This window comes from Dermochelys coriacea, chromosome 8 (genome assembly GCF_009764565.3).
Source record: "Dermochelys coriacea isolate rDerCor1 chromosome 8, rDerCor1.pri.v4, whole genome shotgun sequence".
Taxonomy (NCBI): Eukaryota; Metazoa; Chordata; order Testudines; family Dermochelyidae; genus Dermochelys; species Dermochelys coriacea.
The window spans coordinates 100994269-101020585 of record NC_050075.1 but is presented as its reverse complement, the minus strand read 5'-3'; the positions used below and the strand labels follow the sequence as shown (position 1 = coordinate 101020585).

General features: G+C 42.6%; 1 protein-coding gene across 1 annotated transcript in view; it reads right to left on the bottom strand.

Moving 5' to 3' along the window:
- The window catches only part of LOC119859961 (AGBL carboxypeptidase 4), a 1439111-nt gene that overhangs the window by 183973 nt on the left and 1228821 nt on the right, over positions 1-26317 (bottom strand). The window contains exon 9 of the mRNA XM_038412901.2: positions 12274-12385. Coding sequence (XP_038268829.1) covers positions 12274-12385 — 112 coding nt within the window. The remainder of the gene's footprint in view (positions 1-12273; positions 12386-26317) is intronic.

Here is a 26317-nt window from a genome sequence, read left to right as displayed (position 1 = left end):
ACTAAAGTAGCTAATAACATTTAAATGTTTGTTTTATAAACATTGATCCACTCATGTGAGCAATCTCAACTCCTTGCAGTACTAGAAATGGGTTAGATGGGTCTCTTCATACCCCTCTGTAGCCAGTGTACTCCAAATCGCACTTTCCAACAGTCCTTGGAGTGCAACTGAGCAGTTCACAGCCTCTCTCCCTCTTCCTCTAATCTTGTTACAAAGTAACGATGCCACTTGGAAAATGATCTTCAGAATGAACTGACTAAAACCAGGCTGAGATCAGATCAAGCAATCAGGATCTTTTGGTTTTTAAGGGGGGGGGAAAAAGTTTGCCCTTGAAATCAGATAATCTCCACTTCTCCACTTACGTATCCTTTGAAAAATAAAATAATTGAATATTACAATTGCCAGTCTCCCTCCCCGCCCACCTCAATGCTGCCCTTTCCCTCTGCTTCATATTCAGGAAACAGGCACATCACTTCTTTTTTTTAAACTACTCTAACCCCTTCTAAAATGTCCACTGAATTATTATAACTGTCATGATAAAATACATCATTGCAGAGCTTGAGTCAACTTCATTTCAAAGGGCAACTTTGATTTTCTGCTATGGAAATTATCAAAGGAGCCTTAAACGGTTGGGTTCCTCCACCCCCCAAATAAAGTGCCAGACCCTCATTCGGTGTAAATGGACCCAGCTTCATTCATTTCAATGGAGCTATGTCAATGTTAAGGATCTGGCCCAAAACATTTCTCTACTGAAATGTTGCCTTGTATTGAAAATTTCCTGCTGAGCTGACTGAGGTATCAGATAATGAAGCAATTTGCTCGGTAATCTGGTTAGATTAGAACGCAGGGTTCTCCTGGTTCTTATTCCTCTAAACTGAGAGCTGATATGAAAGAAGAAGAAAGAGCAGAATGCTAGCGCTTTAAACCCAGGAAGAAGTACTGAGAAATTTGAGGTGCATTTCTTCTGGGTAAACTAGTAACAACAACAACATGTAATAAAATTTGGTTCTTCTACAGTGCATTTCATCTGTATATATCAAAGTGTTTTACAAAGTAGCATTAGCCTCCTTGCAGAAATGGAGAAACTGAGGCACAAAGAGAAGGGCTTTGGCCAAGGTCATACAGTTGGTCAATTGCATAGAAAGGGACTAGAATCCAAGCCAACAAGTATCAGGCCAGTGACTTGTCCACTGGACCACACTCAACCCCATAAATATAAATCAGCAGTTCCTTGTGTCTGTGGGAAATGGTATTATTTGGGACCAAGGATGGATATCTATTGCCAAACTGTATGATTAAGAATAAAAAGACAACAATGGTCTGGAGATCTAAGGACAGATTTTGTGTGCATCTCTCAGGAGAGATTGCCCAGGAGATAGGGGATAAATGTGGCTTTGTGCCCTGGGAACTGCTCTGACTCACTTGGTTGACCATGATCCTCTCTACAGCCCAGAATAGTCAGAGAGAAAAGCACTTTCCTGTCCCCATCATCTCCAAAGAACACCAGGGGCTGTTCAGTAGGGCAGCGTAGCACTAGCCTAGCACTGCAATGTTCAGTGATCACTCTGCTTGTAAGAGATCTAGCTTCACATACTGTGCCCAGACTCGCTGTCTGGGAGTCTCAGGCCTCAAAGCACACTCCCCAATGCCATAGCACTAAGTGAATTCCCTAGGGGGCCATCCCAGACCCTATCCACTGTCAGAGAGGTGGAAAGAAGTTGAAAGGGGGCCAGAATCCCACTCTTTTCCGTATTGAACAATTTATTCAAACTGGCAGAAAAGAAACATGTATATACCCCATTTAACTTTAGAGGCAGTTGAGTCTTTCATGTGCCAGCTGCTGATACATGCCACTATCTCAGGTCACCAGTATGTGCAGTCCTGCTGCTTTTCCCTTTTCGCATTTCGCATGGATAAATTGGAAAGAGTACAACGAAGGGCAACGAAAATGATTAGGGGTCTAGAGCACATGACTTATGAGGAGAGGCTGAGGGAGCTGGGATTGTTTAGTCTGCAGAAGAGAAGAATGAGGGGGGATTTGATAGCTGCTTTCAACTACCTGAAAGGGGGTTTCAAAGAGGATGGCTCTAGACTGTTCTCAATGGTAGCAGATGACAGAACGAGGAGTAATGGTCTCAAGTTGCAATGGGGGAGGTTTAGATTGGATATTAGGAAAAACTTTTTCACTAAGAGGGTGGTGAAACACTGGAATGCGTTACCTAGGGAGGTGGTAGAATCTCCTTCCTTAGAGGTTTTTAAGGTCAGGCTTGACAAAGCCCTGGCTGGGATGATTTAACTGGGACTTGGTCCTGCTTTGAGCAGGGGGTTGGACTAGATGACCTTCTGGGGTCCCTTCCAACCCTGATATTCTATGATTCTATGATTCTATGCAAGGGCTCAGAGATGATGGAACACGTCCACTGGCTGCAGTAAAAGTCTGGTGCCCTTAACGGTATTTGGTAAACTGTGAAGTTCTGCTCACGCAAGGCCAGATCAATACAACCATTATCAAAGGGACATAAACAGAATAAAAAGCTGTCTCTGTTTTATGATGTAACCATGGCAATAGCAGAAAGCCCAAGTGTAGAAAAGTGGGTTGGCCAGCTAAGTAGGGTATACGGCAGATAACGTTTCTGTACTCTTCAAGTCACAGGAAAGGAATTTTCTGTTCCTGCAGAGGTTTAATTCTGCAGTGAATTCCTCACTTTGGGAAGATGAAAAACTCCAAGAATTTCCCAACACAAGACAAATGCTGATGAGGTCTGCCCCAGAGGTGTCTGCATTTCTGTGGTGGGCAAACTGATTCCTGTACATGTTAAGTCCTTTGGGATCTTTTAGAATTAAAAGAGCTGGATATAAAATAATGAATGAGATCATGATTTTCACTACAATAGACCATTTTATAAACCTCACATGTAAGGCATTCTTATGTACAGAAAAGGAGCATACACAACAAACACCTGCAGATAGGGCCCACATTAAGCAACACAATCAGCTTGAAAATTAGCAATGTTATTTTTTCTGCAGTGTTATTACTTGTATAAATGCTCTGTAATTAAGGATTCTGTGTATCCCAGCTACAGGGTTAATTTGGAGCTTGAAAGAGCCCTAAAGTAACCCCCACATACCCCGAAAAATAATAATCAGGGTACATGTGGAGACAGAAAGCTATAGCTCATGGATCCTTTACAGCAACATTTCCCAACTTTCTAAGCAACGTCCCACACCACCTCTGCAAACCTTCCATGTGTTGTGTACATCTTAACGGAGCCATCATCCATATTGACCCAGCTAGTCTTTTGTGCTGTGACCCCCCCCCCCAACACACACACACTTTATGAAATGCTAGGGTCAATCTTGATAACATGAGCCTTCCTCTCCTTTCTTTGGTGAGAAGTGCAATGGTTAACAGTGTTGATATTTTCAGTTTCATCATTGGCATCTGGGTAGTACTCACAGAAATGAATGAGACAGTTTGAATCTCAGAGTGACTGGTTCAGGCTCTCTGCAAACTCAGGCAGACATATCTGCATTCATTATGCTTGCTTCGCATTTTGAAGGTTTTCTTCATACCATAACACCTACGGAATTACTTTTAAAAAAATGGAAGCTGAGACTCTGAAGAACAACTGCGAGGTCTGGTCACTCTCCTGGCTAGACCTTCACAACCTCCAGAGAAGCATATACTGCACTTTGGGAAACATTGCTTTATAGACAGGAATCTAGAGGATTTAGTAAAGTAATCACTGAAGGATCTCTTTTAGTAAAGCTATGCAATAATTATGAGGACACTGGACAGCAAGTTGATTTCCTCAGGAGAGTCTGGTAAAAAGTAACAACTTCACATTCCTAGCCAGACTCTAAAGTTTGTTGTAGAGAATGACCTAAAGCAGTAAGGCTTCCTTCAATGCCCCAAAGTGCATGTAGTTGTGTTTGTTTCAAAGGACAGACATGCAGATAAGTCTTTCTTAGTAATACAATATTTTTGCATCTTCGAGACTGATGCTCTGAAAAATGACTAAGAATCAACGTTTCTGAGATTTCACATTAGGTACAAGTAACATGGTTCATTTCAATTAAAGAATCAACATGAACCTTTGACCAAAATTCAAACACAACCAAACAGTTTCCTAAAATTTAAATATTAAAATGAACTTTTTAAAAATAAAAAAATAAAATTAAAAGGGCTAGTCGCGTGGCATTTCCAGCCCAATTTTGGAGAGGAAAGGGGTTGTGAACATGGTTTAGATAAGCACCCAAACTTCTGAGTGTTCATTTGTTATGAACCTCAGCCTTTTGAGGGTCCTTGAACAGCCATTCTCCCCAGTGGTCCAGTTGCTTGAAATGAGCACTTTCTTTTGTGAGGCCTACATGGGTTCTATTCCCACTCAGGCAAACTACTTTAGATGAAATTCAGTGGCCTGTTTTATGTAGGAAGGCAAATTAGATGATCATAATGGTCCCTTCTTGTCTTGAAATCTATTAATCTGCAAGAGTCAGTACTCTTGCAAAAGATGTCTGATGGGGGCCATAGAAATAAATATAATAAACTATTATAAAAATTATTAGAACTATTGCTAAATTTTATGTTGCAAAATCACTATATTAAGATATATTTGCTAACAATAAGAAAATTAAACTTCCATCTAATTAACACGTTTCCTTTAATGTGATTTTACTAGCAGTATCTTAGGGATATAATAAGCAGATCCTAAGAAACTGGTGAAACCTACCATCTGGGAAAATGCAAGCTATGATGCTAACTTGACTCTGGCTTGAAAGAGTTACAAAGTTAATACAGTTTTCCTGTCTGAGAATCCTTTGCAATGGAGTTCTGCATATAGGGGTCCTCTGGGTTTTGATATGGTTTCTAACGTTTACTAGTGTAATGGAAGATGGTCGGCAGAAAAGCTTTAACAAGAAGTGAAATTAAGTCTTGTTCCAATGCGGGTTAGAACAAACTATGAATAGGTCACATACATCATGAAAAACAGCCATGAAATATATGAACTTTCAGCCATCCAGAGACTGATTAATGCTTCAATTAACCAATCTCTCTCACATAATAGCTCTTAGGGAACATTATAAACACAGACCCCATTCAACAGCTTAAACTGGGCTCTATATCAAGAAAACGTATGCAAAACTGCAGGGTAGCCACACACAAAGTCAAAGTAATATTCCTATCAGGTCTTTGTTGTTAAGCTGTTTCTGGGGCCTTGAAGTTTAAAAGCTCAGATTTTCAGGTTTCAAAAATACTCAGGAAGAAGCTTTGCTTTATTAAAATGCTCAGAGGGGAGTTTTCTATGAGAAGACAGACTAAGGTCCTGACAACTTGTGGTCATTAAGGAAATCGGTGGCACTTTTCAAAAGAGCAGGAGTCTTATTTGCTCAGTGTCCTGGCCAAATTCCAATGCAAGTAACTATATTCTAACTGCCTAAAACATGCCTCCTGCATGTTCAATCAGATACAAACGTCACCATTCTCTGTGCTATTCTGCGTACTGTTAATCAACTGCTTTCTTCCTTCCCTAGGGTGGCTGCACTGGCCCCCGCACATTCAAGGCCAAATAATGGACAATGCAGCAACAGGAGTGCAGGCTGCAAGTGGGCTGTATGTAACAAGCTATGGAAAACCTGATCTGTAGGGTCGTCTGTGACTTCTATAATGGAGAGGAGCAAGGAAGCATGACCATGGACACGGTCTGCATTTTTCTATGCATACTTATGAATGGCCACAAAGCAACAGCTCCTATCACACAAGAATTATGCCTACTCTTTGCAGGCAGGGAATTCATGAGGGGGCTGTGGGTTGGGCTGGTCCCAGCCACACACTGATGCTGCATTTGTAGAATATTAAGGTGTTGCTGGGGGAGCATCCTGCCTGCATCCAGCCACACGCCTAACTTTGGTTCATTGGTAAATCTTCAATTTTTTAATCAAAAGCTAAAATATTTTGAACAATGTTTTCTGCAGGGCTTTTTTTTCCTTCATTTTGGTTGGAAAAACATTTTGTGACAAAAAATGTTGACCAGCTCTACTGTTAATCCAACGCACTATTTCTTTACAAGGGGAACACAGCATCCCTAGTTGACAGCAGCCAGAACTACCAAAGCCTTCTCCTCAGGCCTGTTGTTACCCTACCACCCAACAGGTGCTCAGCTAAGTCTAAGCTATGGGCAGCATAAAAAGGAGCCTGAGGGAAGGATACTGGGGTTCAGGTGCTAACATCTGAATCAGGGACCCAGGCTCGATTCCCTGTTCTGTTGCAAACTTCTCGTGTGCTCCCCCTCCCCCCGGGATTAGTCTCTCTATGCCTCAATTCTACACCTGTAAAATTAGCATAATAGTGCTTCCCTTTCTCCTGGGGTGTGGATTGCTTCTCAGATACTATAGCCATGTAGTGCCTCAGACAGATGTGTGGCATGTATGCCAGTCACTGGATACTGCCAGACTGCTGAGGTGATCCTCAAGCCCTCCTCTTTTCCAGCTACTGCACCAGAGAGCCAGGTGCTTGGTGTTATTGGAATTGCTACCGTGTTTCGCATGCTGCGTAAGCCTGTGTTATAGCAAAGCTAATACCTTATACCACTTGTGACAGGGTTGGGCCAGTTGGCTACAGGAGAGTAACAGAAGGCAGATATATTAGCCCTAGGTTAAGTAGGTCCCTTTTCCCTGGGTGAGGTAACAGGGAAGGTTCCAGAACAATCAGGAACCTTCTGGAGATAATTAAGACAGACAGGCTGATTAGAACACCTGCAGCTAATCAAGAAGCTGTTAGACTCAATTAAGGCTGGCTAATCAGGGCACCTGGGTTTACAAAGGAGCTCACTTCGGTTTGTGGTGCACATGTAAGGAGCTGGGAGCAAGAGGCGCTAGGAACTGAGAGTGAGAACGCAGACTGTTGGAGGACTGAGGTGTACAAGCATTATCAGACACCAGGAGGAAGGTCCTATGGTGAGGATAAAGAAGGTGTTGGGAGGAGGCCATGGGGAAGTAGCCCAGGGAGTTGTAGCCGTCACACAGCTGTTCCAGGAGGCGCTCTAGACAGCTGCATTCCACAGGGCCCTGGGCTGGAACCCAGAGTAGAGGGCGGACCCAGGTTCCCCCCAAACCTCCCAACTCCTGGTCAGACACAGGAGGAGTTGACCTGGACTGTGAGTTCACAAAAACGGCCAAACTGAGGGCTGCCGTGAAGCTCCAAGGCGAGCAAATCCGCCAATAAGCGCAAGATCCAACAAAGTAGAGCAGGAACTTTGTCACACACTGAACAAGCACAATGCAGCCATACCAAGGCCAAGCATTTGGCTGCATGGCTCTAATTTATCTTTCAGCACAAACAGCTCTTTTGCTTAAAAAACCCTCCAAGTGACTTTGCTGCTTACATTGCTCCCATATCTCTTCATCTGTAAGCACAATCCCAAACAGAACAAAGTTACGAACAGGATACACGTTCCCTGTGCTATTCAGTGGGGCTGAGAACAAATCAAAATGGATGGGCTCATCCTGGACAGTTTCACTCACCCTCCTTCCCCGCTTCATTTATTAACATTCAAAATGGTTTGAGTAGGAGTGCAAATTAGTTTTTGAGCTCTGCTCTGAAATATTCTCCACTTTGCTGCTACGATACAAAAGGGTTTGGGAAATCTGAGAGCGTGTGTGTGGTGGAAATATGGAGCAGAAAACAATTGCTTTCAGACATTCAAATGTTAGATTAGATAATACCCCTTGCAGGCTCCTATAGTGTAGGAAGCTTAAGTGTGCAATTTTGACACAAAATCCTGCAAAGTCTATTATTATACTTTATTTGTCGGCCGTACAGTATCACATTGATGATAATACTAATAACATCATTTCAGGAGATGAGTGGAAGTGGCGCCTATAAGACTGACACAATTTGCTGACCTGCCAAAAGGAAAATTTATGTCAAACTCCAACACATTGTGTGCAACAGGGAGATGAGCTGTGTTTTTCTTTTTGAGTTGTCTGGTGAGGAACAGAGCACTGCCGAGTGCGGTGATGGTGGGAGATCATGAAAACAATGCTGTCATTACAGATATCTTTATACTGCAGAATATGAAAGCAAGTTTCAAACAAAAATAACCTGACTCCTAGTGAAGTGACCCATTTATTCACTGGACCACACTGTCTGCCCCCCCAAATAAGCCTTTTCATTTATAACTGGTGATACTGGAAAATAAAGATCCACCCTTCAAAATTTAAGCGAGACCTGGGGTGAGCATGTGTCCATGATGCACAAGAAAGGCTGGGTTTGTTTTTATAGGGCCACCACAGAGTTGTTTTCACAATTTGAACAGCAGATTTTTCCAGGATCAGGAGGCCACTGTAAAATATTCTTCCATTTTCAGGGTGGGCAAAACATTACGCCTATAACCCTTGATGGCAACCCCTTTAGATGCTGTCACCTGAAGCCTGGCTGGGAGAAAGGGAGTTTGAATGACAATTAAACTGCCCCCGACTGAGCCAAGCAGATCTAGTGGGTCACCAAAGCATTATCAGAAGGATAGGGGATGTCAGAGCATGAAAGGTAAGCAACAATCACACTGGTCAATGGCCAAAAGGGCCATAAATAGCTGAAGCAGCAAAAAGAAGGTCTTGCAAAGGGGAAGGTAGTAGAAAACTGAGGAACAGGGCCTATAAGAATATGTCTACACTGCATTGAAAACCCAGGCTCAGACTCAGATTTGAGCCCAAAGCCCCCTATCATCCACAGAAATCTTTATGAATCAGGTCAGCAAGCACTCAGGATCTGGGTCCTAGAACCCACCGACTGTGGTTGGGGAACTGCAAGTCCTTCTGTGACAGCCGTATCATTTTATATTGCAGATACAATTCAAGCAGCACACCCAAGCCAGAAGGTCTGTATAGTGCAGTGTGGGCATGTTAACACAGTTGCGAGACCCGGATCCAGCAATTGTAAACCCAGTATACAGTGCAGTGGCGATGCTCAAGAATGGGCTTAGAAACACTGACTCCACCAGAATGCATCCCAAGGACCCAGCTTTACGATGCAATGTAGTCATACCCTAAAAGGGGAATGAGGAGGGGCACGGAGAAGAGAGACCATTTGGGGATGCCTCCACTGCAATAAAACCTTTGTGGCTGGACCAAGTCAGCTGACACTAGAGAAAATTTTTTAGAACCAATCTTGATTGAAAAATTGCTAGTGATAGAGAATCCACCAGTAACCTTGGTAAATTGTTCCCATGGTTAATTACTCTCACGGTTAAAAATTTACATCTTATTTCTGAATGTATCTAGCATTAGATCGTCTTATACCTTTCTCTACTAGATTTAAGAGCCCATTATCAAATATCTGTTCCCCATGTAGGCACCTACAGACTGTAACCAAGTAACCCCTTAACCTTCTCTTTGTTAAGCTAAATCGATCGACCTCCTTGCGTCTATCACCATAAGGAATGTTTTCTAATCCTTTAATCATTCTTGGGACTCTTCTCTGAACCCTCTCCAGTTATCATCCTTCTTCAGTTGTGGGTACCAGAACTGGACACAGTATTCCAGCAGTGGTTGCACCAGTCTCACCAGCTCTAGAGATGGACACAGTTTAAGAACTTGGCTAGACAGAGTGTGGAAGAGAGCTCTATCAAGCCGAAAAGAATTATAAGTGGGAATCTTTCACAACCTGCACTGCAAACACACGCCCCATGAAGTACAAATTCACCCTTCTCCTCAGGCCCGACTACTTCTAGCCTATACCCTAGATCCCTTCTCCTCTGGAGAGCCACTGTAACTACGGCAGAGTGTCTGTATGTGTACACGTGAGTCTCAGAGAGAGAGCCAGAGCTGCTTCCCTTATTCCCATGTCACTTGCCCCCACATACAGAGTGAACTTTTTCAAAGGAAATAGCTTATCTTCCAGACTGCAGAAGAAGAAAAATCCTCCTAAGTTGCAATATTTTAAAAGCTGCTTTATGTTATGGCAGCTAATTTTTCTTAAATGATTTAAGGAAATGAATACATCTAAAGGGGCTGTACCAGGCTGTTATAGGATAGCAACATTAAGCTGGACTTCCTTTGCTTTAAACAATCCAATCTCTTATGGGCAGTTCCCCATGACGGATCTTGGAAGTGGCAAATTTTTATTTGAGAGCGTGTAGAGTGGGAGGAATTAGGGTAGTTTTCTAATGCATTTTTTTGGGGGTGAACCTTATTTTGCATTTTATTTCAGTTCATTTTCTTCTGGTTTTTGTTTTGTTGTATTGAGAATGAGAGGAAGCAGGAGGGTTAACACTATCTTACATGTTAATTCCCAGATCAGTTACAATTTGACAAGAATAGGAAAGAGACATGGAACTGTTTTGTCTTCCTATCCATCTGGGTAGCCAGACATTTAACATGTGCTCCTCACCAAAGCAGCTGAGGGTGAAATTTACACCTGGGCATTACTTAAGATGAAGCGATTCAGAGGCTCTGGGCTGGTCGTCTGCCCTGGGCGGGGGGAGGGTGTCAGCCTGAATGTGTACCAATAAAATCCATCAAAGCTATAGCGGAAAGGCCCACGTGTGATCTCATTTTCTCCCTCTGAGGCAACTGGCAACTCTTCCCTCCTTCTCGTCTTCCCAGCCCCTTGCTTATTGTCAGTTCATGCAAATATTAATTGGCTCAGAGGGACTAGCAGTAAAGCACTCCCCAAGGAAAAGAGTTGTCCCATAGCGTATCTTATTGCGAGAAGACAGTCTGGCTCTGAGAACTGCTGGTGCTGAGCATTACCAGCCCTGAAGGACGTCAGAAATCCTTAGGAAGAGGCCAAAGCTAAGGGAATATTTTTATCCAAAGGCGATTTCATTTTATGGCTGCTGACCTCAGCTAGTAACACAACCGATACGGACACCAGCTGGTGAGCTCTCTCCACCCAGCTTCCCTGTTAGACTCAAGGACCTCTTTACCCCTGGGAGAAACAGGCTTCTCTAATGATGCAGCTTGCAAGCCCTCTGCATCAGATAGGAAGAAGAGTCTGGTTCCTCTTTGGGATGGAAAAAAGCGGGAGAATAGACCCTGCCTGGCCAGCTTCTTCCTTTACTATTATTCTTTTTGATTGTGCTGCTGCAGCAGCTAGGAGCCTCCACCACAGGCTAGAACCCTGTTGTGCTAGGGACTGCACAAACACAGAATTCAAAGGTGGATCCTGCCTCAAAAAGCTCACAGTCTAAGTAAGTTCTTCCTGCAGTGGAATTCCACTCCAGAGTACCACTCTTCTGCACAAGCTGAGGCCCCCTATGTGGCTACTTACCTAGCTTATCCTGAAGCCACTCCTATACTGACGTTGTTGTATGCTATTTTGGGCATGGGGTGCACTGGCAAGCCACGGAGTTAGAGGGAAAAGCTAGAACTAGGACTGACTACCCAAGAGCAGTAGTCCCTCTGTCTTGTGAGGTGCCAAGCAATGCCATTATATACACATATAAATACACACACACACACACAAAAGGAAAAAGAAAAACCACAGTTTATGTGAAAGAAACACACCTAATTGGCAAAATGGGAAGCACAATAATCAAATTAATATCAGGAACTCCATACAACAAACAATGTGTATAAAATCCCCTCATATTTCCCAAAGAGTGCCTAGAATCATTTCTTTTTTTCCTACCCAGTCTGCATCTTTGTTCAGAGCTTTTTCTCAGGTTGCGTGTTCATTAATTCTTCTCCACTTTGATGTCAAACATTCAATAACTGTCTGCCTTCCTCCTCCTCCTCTTCCCCACATTCCCTGCAATGCATCTCCTCTGATTAGCAGAGATTTCACTTCACAAACATCTCGACTTCTCTAACCAAGCCTATGCGTGTGTTTATGGAATACTTACAAATATTATTTCCTTCCTGCCCATACACTACATAGCAATGCCTACCAGACCTCTGGATTAAACATCAGTGCCACTTGGTAATTCAATTTCAGGGGCCTGCTGTTTTGAATCTAGCTCAAGACATCACAAGAGCTGCTCAATTGAATTTGGGCCCTGCGTTCAGCACTATTCCCTGTATAATCTGTGCTGAACTTATTTTAAGTTGTTCCCTCCACTCAAATGTTCCCAATGAGAAACCACACTTCAAATGTTCCCTGATGACATGTAGCGGAGATGTTGTTTGCTTGGTTCCCTTTTTAAAGGTTTGCCACAGGATCTGTCCAGGTCAGAATTACCAGCTGCCTGAAACGGCCCGCAGGCTCTGCCTATGCAATGCAATGCTCTACCTTGGGGAAGATGCTTTTCCAGTGTAAGTGTCCCCACTCACCGGATTGTTGTACATCTGAACGATGAGCTGTTTTACTCCATGCAGCGTGGGATGAGCCCAGGGAGAGGGATCCACCCAGTGCCGGTTTAAATCAAACCCCATCAAGGAGCACCTGTACAAACATACAAAACAGCCATCAGTATGGTCTTCAACTTATACCCATGTCAGACAGAATTAGGTGGAAGTCCTGTTGGCTGGTGCAAAGCTCCTAGCAAAAAACAGGGCAAGTTCTCTCCAAAGCAGTAGGAGAGATCAGGTGGTGACCTGTCATGACCCCGTCGGCAGGATTTCTGTAGCAGCACCTTTGGTGACTCGCATTTAAGCTTCTTACCCTTCATATCATTGTTCCCTCAACCTCCCTTTCAGCGAGCCTTGTCCTTTTCCACTTCACCTCCCCAATCTGACCATGCTGCAGTGCCAACAAGGACAGTCTCAATAGTCCATTCACCCACCTAGCCCATGACTGTCTTCCCACTTTCTTCCACATAACAGCTACGTCTGCAAGGTTCTGCCAAAACTGACCCACCATGCTCCTAGCCCATCCTCAGTGAAGCCCTTAAGCACATGGAGGTCAACAGGCATTAAGACTTTTCAGTCCTTCTCTCTGTTGCCAAACCTACACAAAATTAGACAAGAAAGCCATCTATTCCATTTACACAAAAAGAAAACCCAACCCTATTTACTTTATCATGCCATGAACTAGCCCTTACTGAGCAGATCAACCATGTAATCTTATTAATGTGAGAGCATATATGCTACTTCTGACTCCTCTTCTCTCCCTGCTGACTCATATTCCTCCTGGTACTTCATGGTCTAATTTCGAATCTAATACTGTCCCCCTTACTCAGGTTGAGTTATATCTTCCTCTCAGAAAGTCCCTCTAAAGTCACCCAGACTACTGGCAGAGTGAGGTACTTCAGAACACAAGGAAGGGACGCAGAATGAGCCCCACAGTTTGTAAACTCCTCAGGGCAGGGATCACAACTGCTGTCCACTTTGGTGTCATCTACCCCACCTTTGGGCATCAAGTGCAACAAATAATTGTCCCCTTGACAGAGCAAGATCTGACCAGTGGATATGGTTCAGCAATGCAGGAATCATACTGATTCTCAGCAGAAACAACAGACAACCCCAGGAAAGATACAATTTTTCCTATATATAAAACTAAACAATACAATCAAACTTGCTACTAAACCTTAAAGCTTCTTGAGACGTAAAGAGCTTTTGTTGATCCACAAACCACTGTGTGAAGGCCTGCTCTATCTTAATCTTTTAAATACACCTATACAAACAATAGAGATTTGCTCTAGTAATGTCGTTTAACAAAAATCTGAAGAATCTGGGAGTTAGCACTTTACATTTAATAGGCAAAAATGAAAGGAAAATACCCAACATCCTAAACGCCGAGCCAAAGCACAGGCTTGGATAGAAACACAAAATGCACAACTTGGAAGAGGAAAGTGTCGGGTTGAAACCACAAAATTAAACTCAACACTGGAGCTGGTCAGAAATCTTCCAACGGAACAGAGTTCTGCCAGAATGTATCGATTCTGTCAAAACTTTTGACAGACCAGGCAAGCCGCCAATCAATTGGCAGGTGGGTTCTCCTGGCTCCAGCTCCCCCCTCTCAGGTACCCCATCAGGGCAGGGCTTGTGGGAAGGCAGCAGAATGATTGCCCCCAGGTGGTCACCTCTGAAGTCAGGAGGCCAGTTCCCCTGTTACTCAGGAAGTCAGGTGGCTGATTCCCCACCTGGCCAGTTCCCCAGGCTGCCCACCTAAAGGTCATGTGGATGGCTGGGCTACCTGACCATTTTGTCACCTTGGCAGCTGGTGAGCCAGACAGCCTGCTCTTCTGCAAAACAAAAACAGATTTGTTTCATTTCACATGGAACAAAAAAAAAAAGTGAGAAAAATCTTTGAATTTTTTGCAGAACAGGAAACCCCATTCCTGCTCAGCTTCTCTCATGATGCCTGCCTCGGACCTCATTGGCACTGGCATACATCAGGAGTATCGCCACTGAAAAGTAAATGGTGTAAAACTGGTAAGAGATCAGAATCACGCTAACTACCTTTTCATTTTGCAAACTTAGAAACCTTCATGCTCACAATGAATTTTCTTGCTGTTTGGCAAACCACGCTAGGACACAGCATGCTGACTCCGCAGGACATCTTTTGTAGGAGCTCAGTGCCAGAAATCGCATCTCCTGCATGACTAGACCAGGTCATTTACATTTAAACATATTTTAAAGTAGTAATATCACAGAAAGCAAACAAATTTTGATTCTACCATGTTCACTTTCCTTGGTCATTTGAGCAATCAGGCTATAGAGCACGCGAAAAACAACAACAACTAACTTCAAATGGAAATTGCGAACTGACGTTTGCACAATATTTGTTAGATACATAACTCATCCAACCAGGGAACAGAAATAATTATGCATAATTTCTGTAACTAATTAACACAGGACAAATTTCCTATGAATCATTCTTTATGATAATTTCAGAATCTATTTTATGCAACAAATAAATGTGAGAATTTTGCACCAACATTTCAGAAAAAAAAAAAAAAAGAAGCAGCAAATTTTGACAAAGTTATTCCATTGGGATTATCCACCCATCATCACTTAATATGATCCCAAACTAATTTCAAAATATCATTTAGTTAATCTATGATATCACTGTATTTTACCTCTATTGAAGCAACAGTTAATTTATTCTTTGATATGGGCATTAGTATGTCTTTCCAGTTTTGGAGCAGTGTTCAGTTTTCTTTTTACTTATTTACCTACAGACTAATTTGCATCCATAATGTTTTCTTTATTCATCTCTTGCAAACTTGTTGCCATCTCCAAGGAAATAAAGTTGTTTTCCTTGGCACTTCAGATTTGATTATTAATCTTATTTCATGTAAAACAGTCTCCCAAACTTACGCATAACTGCACATGGCCAAAACATATGGTGAGTGGCTTCTGCATGACTTTTATAGATCCAAACTCAATGGGGACAATATGCTGAAAGAAATCTTTCCTGGACCCCTCTTTCGGCCTTCAAAAAGCTCCCCAACCTCTCCAAGCTCACCAGCAGAAGCAAGTTCCCCACAGACCAGGACACACCACTCAACAGATCCAGACCCTGCCAGAACAAAAGATATGTAGACATATTTCCACTGCTATGATGATCACCCCACCCCAACAACACACCTTTCAAGACCCATGGGTCCAGCACATGCCTATCACATTATGTGGTGTACCTCATTCAGTGCACTAAATACCCCAGTAACAAATATGTGGGTGAAACTAATCACTACACTATCAAAAAGAAAAGGAGTACTTGTGGCACCTTAGAGACTAACAAATTTATTTGAGCAAATTTGTTAGTCTCTAAGGTGCCACAAGTACTCCTTTTCTTTTTGCGAATACAGACTAACACGGCTGCTACTCTGAAACCGTACACTATCAAAGGAACTCACACTGAAAAATGGTAAGACACAAAGCCACTGTGTCACCTGTTGGTGAACACTTTTCACAAAGCGATCATTCTATATCTTACCTATCACTCCTCATCTTCAAAGGAAACCTGCACAGTATCTTCAAAAAGGTGAGCGGGGGAGCTTAAATCCATAACTTTGCTAGACACTGAAAATCATGAACTGAACAGAGACACTGGAATTATGTTTTATTACAAGAATCTATAAACCCATTAATTTCCCTCCTCTGCCCCATCCCCCTCCCCCCCCCACCCCAGTATGATTAGAGAGGTGTTACAGGTCACTTCACCTTGAATGGTCCTTTGAAATGTGTGTTAACTCCTTATGCTAAACAATCTGTTCTACCTTGTATTTAGCTGTGACACTCTGAGTGCGTTTCCCACACCTGAAGGAGAGCTCTGTGTAAACTCGAAAGCTTCTCTCTCACCAACAGAAGTTGGTCCAATAAAGTATATTGCCTCATACAATATGAGGTGGGGTGGGGGGGAGAAATAACATGGGGAAATAGTTTTACTTTGTGTAATGACTCATCCACTCCCAGTCTCTATGATTAGTCATTACACAAAGTAAAACTATTTCCCCATGTTATTTCCCCCCCCACACCCCACCCCCCACTGTTCCTCAGACGTTCTTGTTAACTGCTGGAAATGGCCCACCTTGCTTGTCACCATGAAAGGTTTTCCTCCTTCCCCTCCTCCCCCCCGCTGGCGATGGCTCATCTTAAGTGATCACTCTCCTTACAGTGTGTATGATAAAACCCATTGTTTCATGTTCTCTGTGTGTATATAAATCTCCCCACTGTATTTTCCACCGAATGCATCTGATGAAGTGAGCTGTAGCTCATGAAAGCTTATGCTCAAATAAATTTGTTAGTCTCTAAGGTGCCACAAGTGCTCCTTTTCTTTTTTGGGGATACAGACTAACACGGCTGTTACTCTGTGCAAACTAGTCACATGAGTACCCACCAGTGTCACAATGAGCTCCACAATCAGCCCATAAAGATTTCAAGATGGTGGGTGGTATATTCTACAGCAGTGGTGTGTTTACATTGTACAAGAAATAAACTAAAACATTTAGTACAAAACCTACCTTAAATAGAGGGAAACTGAGAAAAGCAGAGGGAGAAAAGTTACATTTGAAGATGAGCTTTGAAATGAGATCTGGGGCTGAGCAATACAGAAGGATGTACCAGATTGAGAGAGGTGCCTTGCATTCAAAAAACAGTGATGCTGCAGGAAGGATGGAAAATGCAGGTAAGTGAAGGGAGAGGTGAAGGAAGTAGAGCGAAACAAGCTTCATGAGGGTGGTTGGAGCAAAGCGATGAAAGGTTTTAAAAACAAACTGGGTAATTTTGAACTAGAGCCTGAAATGGATTGGGATGTTGGTGCAGGTGATTCAGAATTAAGGGGGAGATGGTTGCATGTTTTGGTGTGTATAAAGGTGGAAAGCAGCATTCTGTCTTTGCCACCTGTTCCTGCTGATCATTCACAATGGGAAACCCTAAACTTCTTTTACGACACTATTTTCACCTCCATGGAAACCAACCATTATGTCTTTATGAACTTTCTGAGCAATCAGCAATTGCTGTTGATCATCCATATTAGCATAATTTAAAACATTCAAATGTCGAACACTTGCAAATTCAAACTGTGTTGGTTTAGACTACACTGGACATGATATGTTTCTGTTCCATGACTGGATGAGCATAACTCTTAGAATCACGTTTCTGCTGCAGATACTTGGGCTTATGAATTAGAAATTCAGTTCCATTAAGATTCTCCAATATTCACCTGAAATTCACTATTTTGGCAAACATTTCTGCTACTAAACCACCATAAAGAGATGCAAATCCAGTCAAAGCAAATTAGTTCCAATACTGAAACAGAAACTAACTGAAAATGTTTGCAGTCCCCATCTCTCTCTACTTCAAGAGGTTACCAGCCCACCTCGACAAAAGCAAAGAAGCTCAAACTAGCATCTAAACTGCTAAGAGGTTTCTGTTCAGATCATTGCCTAACATTCTGAGGTTCACCCAACACTAGTTTAAAATATCCCTCGCATAGCTGCTCTAGCAAACCCCTTCTAGTTTCTTGCTAGAATTGAGAAGGGTTTAGTGATGTGGTCAATGCCGGGCCATAAAAATTTTACAGCTGCTTATGTTCCTTTCAGGTTGTGCCTTTCCTTTCAAGAACCTCCAAGTTACAGAAATCTCCAGGACCTCCGACTTTCCCTTTGCTTTGATTCTTCCTTCCCCTCCACCCCCACTACATTTTCCTTCCCGGCACCTACTATGATCCTGAGTCTTTCGCTAACAGACTTTCTTCCACAAGGTGAGATATGGAGAATAATGGAGTAAAGGAGTTAAAGAAATCCTTTTTCATGGCATATGATTTATTACAAAGAGAACTGTACACACTTCCCTTTGGCTTTGTTGGTTCATTGGATCAGTACCAGGTGAATCTGCAGATAATATCGCACACAAAGCCTGTACGTTCAAATCCGCAAATATCACTCGTGATCAGGGTTAGGGTCTGACATTGAAAAGGGGTAGGTGGCAGGGGAGGAGATGCAGCATACTTTTTTCCAGGCATACGCAATAAAAAGAGCTGAGACAGAGGATAATTGGTCTCTGTTGTTGCTCCTCTTCAAGGCAAGAGTTGCAGCAGGAACTGCTGAGAGACAGTAGTCTGCAATAGTCACTGTGCACTACGAGAGAGAGAGAGAGGTCAAGGCAAAGAAATGGAATCCTGGCTTCTTATAATGAAAATATCACTTTAACCCTCTTAGACGCATGACATTTTACAAATCAAATTTTCACCTGTCAGCACTGGAGAAGCTGGAGTCTTCATTAGTGTGCATTTCACCGTTTGGGTCCTTGGGGGTTGTGATTTATGCATTTGCCTATTATCCATAAAAGGGGATTCTTTCAGGCCGGCAAGTTTTAAGGCAATTAGGTAGTGAGCCAGCTATGGTTTCAGCTACAGCCATGGAAGGGTGAGTTTTGGTTTTGGGTTTTTTGGCAACATTTTGCATGTGTAATTTGCAACCCTGGAAACCCTCACAAAAGAAGGCTATTTAACAGCACCACTGCAGCGTATACTCCTGCCAGAACACAAGTGGACAGACAGAGCAGCATTAGCTCCCAAAGGCCACATGGTGGAGTAGATGTTTGCAGAATGAGCTTTGCACTGTAGAGACAGAGTTTTAAATAGTACATGATGATTAGAGATCTGTTTTGGTATTTTCTGTGTAAACAGTGTTAAATAAGAACAAACAAAAGGGGATATTTTCTTCTTCTGACAAACACATGCATTTCCCATAGCTGGCAACAGGCATGTGCACGGAGGAGAAAATGGGTAGAATTCCCCTCTCCGATCTACAAAGCACATCTCCAATCAGAAATTCTACTTTCCCTACATACACTGAGTTATCAGTGATGTCAGTAGGATTTCTGTGCATGCAGCAAAAGCAGAATATTGGAAGCAAGGTCCATTACAAGGATAGGAAAATCTTGCCCTGTGATTTCATAAAAAAATCTGAGAAGTAAAAGGTATGCTAGTCCCCAGGGACAAGTGCAGGATTGCTCCTTACAGTTTATTCTCCAATGCTTTGTCCAGTTTGATTTTCAATTTTTCAAGTGATGGGGCTTCCAACACTTTCCTTGGGAGACCACTGCACAATCCAACAGCACTCACTGCTGTGAAGCTTATGTCATGGTTACAGGGATAGCTGCACCTCTGTCCCCCTTCCAGTCTCTCTGAGGCAGGACCATCCCTACCCATATGCAAAGTACGCAGCTGCATGCTGCTCCACCCCCTGCTTCGCCTCTTCCCCATGGCCTCCGCCCCTGCTCAGCCCCAGCCCTGCCTTTTCCCACCCCTGCTCTGCCCCAGCCCCACCCCCTGCTTTACCCCTTCCACAAAGCCCCTGCCCCTGCTCCAGCCCCCACTCCCCTGAGGACTGCAGCAGGGCTGTGCCTGCACTCACCGGCTGCAGGAAGTGCAGCGACCCAGCCCAGCCACACCGCCGGTGAGTGCTGGGGGATGGTTCCCCCCTGCAATCCAAGTCAGCCCCTCCCCACGCAGAGGCCTGCCCCTCCATGGGGAGCTGCATAGGGCCCCAGAATAGCTAGGGATGACCCTGCTCTGAGTAATTGTCTAAATGAAGAATTAGACTGTGGCAAGCTGGGGTGTGAATGTTCCCCATGCTCGCCTGTCACAGTCTAACTATCCCTGTGAACCCTGCTGATATGCATGAACAGTTCATTAGAACGCTTTGATCTAGCCCTCTTTGAAACTGGACTAGCTCACAGCACGTCAATGACCTGTTAATGCGCATCAGTAGAGTGCATAGGCATAGCTAGATCATAGCAAGCTAGTGTGGAGTAGAGTCACACCCCAGCTTGCAGCAGTTCTAATTGTTCATGTAGAGAAGCCCTGAGTGCACCTCCTCAGGTATCAGGCCTCATGCCTTTACCTGTCCTGGGGTGGCAATCTACAGTTCTCCCACACTTAGACCAGGTCCTGGACTACAGTTACAGTTACAAATTAAAAAAAAACAAAAAAACCCCCACCATCTAGTAAGAGAACCAAAAAAGAGCCACCATGGCTAAACAACAAAGTAAAAGAAGCAGCGAGAGGCAACAAGGCATCCTTTAAAAAGTGAAAGTTAAATCCTTGTGAGGAAAATAGAAAGGAACATAAACTCTGGCAAATGAAGTATAAAAATACGATTAGGAAGGCCAAAAATGAATTTGAAGAACAGCTAGCCAAAGACTCAAAAGGTAATAGCAAATAAATTGTTAAGTACATCAGAAGTAGGAAGCCTGCTAAACAACCAGTGGGGCCACTGGATGATCGAGATACTAAAGGAGCATACAAGGATGATAAGGCCTTAATGAATTCTTTGCATCTGTCTTCACAGTTGAAGATGTGAGGGAAATTCCTAAATCTGAGCCATTCTTTTTAGGCGACAAATCTGAGGAGCTGTCCCAGATAGAGGTATCATTAGAGGTAGTTTTGGAACAAACTGATAAACTAAACAGTAATAAGTCACCAGGACCAGATGGTATTCACCCAAGAGTTCTGAAGGAACCCTAATATGAAATTGGTTGAAACTATAGTAAAAGAACAAAATTGTCAGACACATAGATGAACATAATTTGTTGGGAAAGAGTCAAAATGGTTTTTGTAAAGGGAAATCATGCTTCTCCAATCTACTAGAATTCTTTGAGGGGATCAAGAAGCATGTGGACAAGGGGGATTGAGTGCATATAATGTATTTATATTTTCAGAAAGCCTTTGACAAGGTCCCTCACCAAAGGCTCTTAAGCAAAGTAAGCAGTCATGGGATAAGAGGGAAGGTTCTCTCATGGATTGGTAACTGGTTAAAAGATAGGAAACAAAGGGTAGGAATAAATGGTCAGTTTTCAGAATGGAGAGAGGTGAATAGTGGTGTCCCCCAGGGATCTGTACTAGGCCCAGTCCTATTTAACATATTCCTAAACGATCTGGAGAAAGGGGTAAAAAGTGAGGTGGCAAAATTTGCAGATGATACAAAATTACTCAAGATAGTTAAGTCTCAGGCAGAATGCGAAGAGCTACAAAAGGATCTCTCAAAACTGGGTGACTGGGCAACAAAACGGCAGATTAAATTCAATGTTGATAAATGCAAAGTAATGCACATTGGAAAACAATCCCAACTATACATATAAAATGATGGGATGTAAATTAGCTGTTACCACTCAAAGAAAGAGATCTTAGAGTCTTGGATAGTTTTCTGAAAACATCCACTCAATGTGCAGTGACAGTCAAAAAGCAAACCGAATGCTGGGAATCATTAAGAAAGGGATATATAATAAGACAGAAAATATCATATTGCCTCTATATAAATCCATGGTACGCCCACATCTTGAATACTGCCTGCAGATGTGGTCATCCCATCTCAAAAATGATATATTGGACTTGGAAAAAGCTCAGAAAAAAGCAACAAAAATGATTAGCGGTATGGAATGGCTGCCATATGAGGAGAGATTAATAAGACTGGGACTTCTCAGCTTGGAAAAGGACGACTAAGGGGGGATATGACAGAGGTCTAGAAAATTATGACTGGTAGAGAAAATAAATAAGGAAGTGTTATTTACTCCTTCACATAACACAAGAACTAGGAGTCACCAAATGAAATTAATAGGCAGCAGGTTTAAAGGAAACAAAGGGAAGTATGTTTCACACAACGCACAGTCAACTTATGGAACTCCTTGCCAGAGGATGTTGTGGAGGCCAAGATTATAACAGGGTTCAAAAAAGAACAAGATAAATTCATGGAGGTTAGGTCCATCAATGGCTATTAGCCAGGATGGGCAGGGATAATGTCTCTAGCCTCTGTTTGCCAGAAGCTGGGAACGGGCGACGGGATGGATCAGTTGAGGATTGCCTGTTCTGTTCATTCCCTCTGGGGCACCTGGCATTGGCCACTGTCGGAAGACAGGATACTGGGCTGGATGACCTTTGCTCTGACCCAGTATGGCCTTCTTATGTACAGTACTCTATGTATCCGCTACGCTTACCCAACAGGTCCAATTGAGTTCAAACACTTGCAGTTCTTCTCTTTAGGAGTATGTGACTAATGGTGAATAGAACCAACAGACAGCATTTTTAAACCAAAGTATGTTTTTTTTAACAACAGGACAAAGTATTTAGATGAAGGGGATTTTAAAACAACAAAGTCTCCATGCATGTCTGCCTTACCATCTCCTGATGGTAACCCATATAGGACTATATTCTTCAGTGGGTCCTGGGTGTCAGTCTGGCTCTCCCAAACAACTACATCCTTCTCAAGAGAGAGACCCTTTCGCAACTGCCAGAGTTCCTTTGTTATTCTGCTTTCCTGGGCTTTGGACCTTCTGGACACACTAGATTTGCAGCTGGCTGGGGAGAAGGTAACATCTTCACAACTACCCATTTGGTTATTGTCCCATAATACCACTCAAGTGCTTTCTGAGGGTGGCTTACCTTGAACCACTCTTTAGCTTCTTGCTTGTCTTTCTTACAAAGCTCTAGTCAACTAACCCAACATATGCCTACAGTAAACACCCCAATAACCAAGTCAATATAGAGTGTTTATACATTATTACAGAGCAGCTCAAAATGCCTCACACTGATATTCACCTTACATTTCCCTTTTAATATTTCACCCAATTACTATTAGTGATATCAACTTGTATACCTATACCTATTTGGTATTTATATCCATCAAGCATATGGACAGGGTAACCATGTCGGCAGTAGATGACTACTGAGACACTATACAAAACTCGAGGAAAGAGTACTTGGATCTTGCTGTGGCATCTATTACACACAAAGATTAAAAACATTATTAAGGTTCATAGTCAAGCACTTAGAAATTAGGAAATGACACAATTAAGCTTGTCTGGACAACCTTAATTCAGACCCCTGGTGCTTATACACTACTATGTAGCCTTTAAATAAAGGAGCATATATTATTGTTTCCATAGGACCCCGACTCATTCAATACACAGAATGGACAGATCTCATGTAATGAGCAGCTAATGAATAATTTGAGTTCTTCTCACTCAGTGAATGCATCCGATGAAGTGAGCTGTAGCTTACAAAAGCTTATGCTCAAATAAATTTGTTAGTCTCTACAGTGCCACAAGTACTCCTTTTCTTTTTGCGAATACAGATTAACATGGCTGCTACTCTGAAACCTGTCACTCAGTGTGAATCCCCTGGCCTTGTTTATGACATGCTATTTAAACCCTGCTCTGAAGAGAGAATGATTAATTTCCTCAGTTTCACAACACCACTAAGAGGTGAGGGGATGGCAGTCTCCCCATTTTATTAGGTTGGGAGCTGAGTCAGAGACATTAGGGACAAAAGTATCCACTCATTTCAGGTGCCCACTTTCAGCTGCTTAATACCAGATTTTTCATAATACTTAGCATTCTTTATATAGCACTTTATATGTTCAAATCACTCCTCCCACTGATTTTGGTTGCAGCTGGAAGCGCTCAGCACTTCCTTGCTCCAAGCCATGGGGGCACTACAGCTTTTCAAACAAAATATCATCAGACTTTTTTTAAAATACGAACAACAAAACAACATATTTTGCCCTAGCCTCCTGAAAATAGCCCACCCATTTAGGTTGAATTTTTCCACACAAAAAACCCTCTGCCTGAGACAGACTCTCTGCATGGAAATGGCTAAAGTTTAGCAAAGTTATAAGCAACTGAAAGCAGGGTTTTATAGAATAATAGAAATGTAGGACTTGACGGAACCTCAAGAAGTCATTTAGTCCCGCCCACCATGCTGATAGTGGGAAGTGTCGGACACCCTTACTAATCGACAGTGCTATCAGCCATATTTATAATATATATTCAGTTCCTTTAAATCATGACTCAGAGATCAATCCTTCCAACTCCCTTATCATTTTTGTTACTCTTCCTTCAATATACTCCTATTTCTTGAAATCAGTTTAAAAAAATTCTAGCAAGTACAACAGGGATGTAAAGATATGCACATCCTGCTTTGCTCATGTTTTATTGGTGTAGATTGCACACTGCATGAGAACATGGGTATCTAAATATTTTAAAAGCTACTTTTGGGGAAAGAAATGTTATTAGGCTGCAAGGTTGCAACAATTTCGTACAGAAGTGGCGGGCAGCAACAAATAAAGAAATAAAAGGTATCAACTGTTTCCAAATGGAATCTCTTTCTAGTAAGTGCCTTTAGAGGCCGTACACTGTAGTAACAACTATGCAGGTACATGAGAGATAGCCATAAATATAATGAGAGATACGTTTCTAAGTGCACCAGTCTAAAACCATCTCATTATAATAAAAATATAACTAATATGGCCTGGGGCTTTTCTTAAGACACAGGAAGTGGTGCTGGTAATTGGGAAATAAGCCTATACCCTAAAATCGTGTTAGGCATCTTTGGATGAGATGTAAAAACCATGTTCCTGAACACTTGTTGCCATTAATTAAGAATAAAAGCAATAACCCTACTGTCTTGGCTAAAATAATTATTTTTGATTACTAACCATTCTCCTGCTGGTTGACTTAGGCACTAGACTGTTTTCATGCCCTAAATGGTTGTGCACCACTGCAGTGTGCTGCTAAACAGCTGTCATGTTTCAACCAGTATTTCAGTGGTGGGTGAATCCTATCTCCCATCCGTCTATCAATTTGTTGCAATTTAAGGTGATTTGGGATAAGATATGTTATAAAAATATAAGGTATTACTATGCCAGACATGCAATGCCTTGGGTATCTTTCCATTCACTTTAGTCCAGGCATCTCACCTTCCTCGGGACTCCGACACTGCAGCTGGCAGTGGTCACTGTGTCTCTGAGTAACTGTACTTCTAGACACTGTTTAAAGGTAGCTTCACACGTCACATTTTAGCTTCCCCTTCTGGGCAGGGTTCAAAAATGACCAGGGTACATTGGCAGACTATTGGTACCCAGACGTGCTATTATTCTAAATTAAAACAAACCAGTCGTACTCAGCTTAGAGATCTCACTCTGCCTGCTATAGAAGCGCAGCTAACTCTGCAGCAAAATGTGGCGACTGTTTAAACAGGGTAACACATATTACAGCTCAAGAAAGAAAATCACCCCAGACTAAGTTTGCAGGGTACTTTCTATGTGGGCAGAACGTAATTAACCACGTGGGAATCTAGCTAGGAAGCTGGGCTAACATCCCTTCTATCATTGTACATGTGTTGGACTACTGTGTAGCAGAGACAGTACCTAAGAAGCAGTTGAATAGGTATGGGTGACTGACACGTTATCTCTGTATCCTGTGGTGATAGTTACTTTAACTCCGCCTTCCAGCTGGAATTATTTTTTTCTTTTCTTTTCTAATGCATATATGAAAGTTTCAGTACCAGAAGTCTGGCGTGTCATTGGATTTGATATCATACATCTCCTCTCATCCTTAGGTCCTTTACTTTCAAACTTGACTGTAGGTTACAATGCATTTGGTAAAGATTTCCATCACTGCTCAGAAGAAAGTGCATCCTTTTAACACAGCTGCAGCTCTGAGGCTTTCAGGTCCCTGTTCGTTTTCTAGTGTAGTGTAATGCTTCCTAGGAGCCAGCAGCTACTGTATGTTTGAGTATTTCTCCATGAATATTAAGTCACCCGGATCTATGAGTACATCCAAGGCTTGCTAGGAAATTGACCCAAAAGATCCTGTCTGTATGCTACCTTTCATAGGCTCATTGGCAATACTGCCCATGAGTGCTGCAAAAGCAAATGAACGGAGAGCGAGTACACACACGGTATTACTAGCAGCAAGTTTTAAGGGAAACTCGCATTCATTTTTCTCTTTGCTACACATCCATGTTTGATATCATCACATGTAAAATGCAACCAGCATTATGTTCCGTGAGATAGATCCCATTAATGTACTTCATGCCAGCCTCCTGGAGTATAACGTATGGGATGGGAAGGGTTGGAATGCTGACAGGGGAGAACACAACATAAGATCCTCTTGGTTAAAAAGCATGATTGCCAGGGGTGAGGTTTCA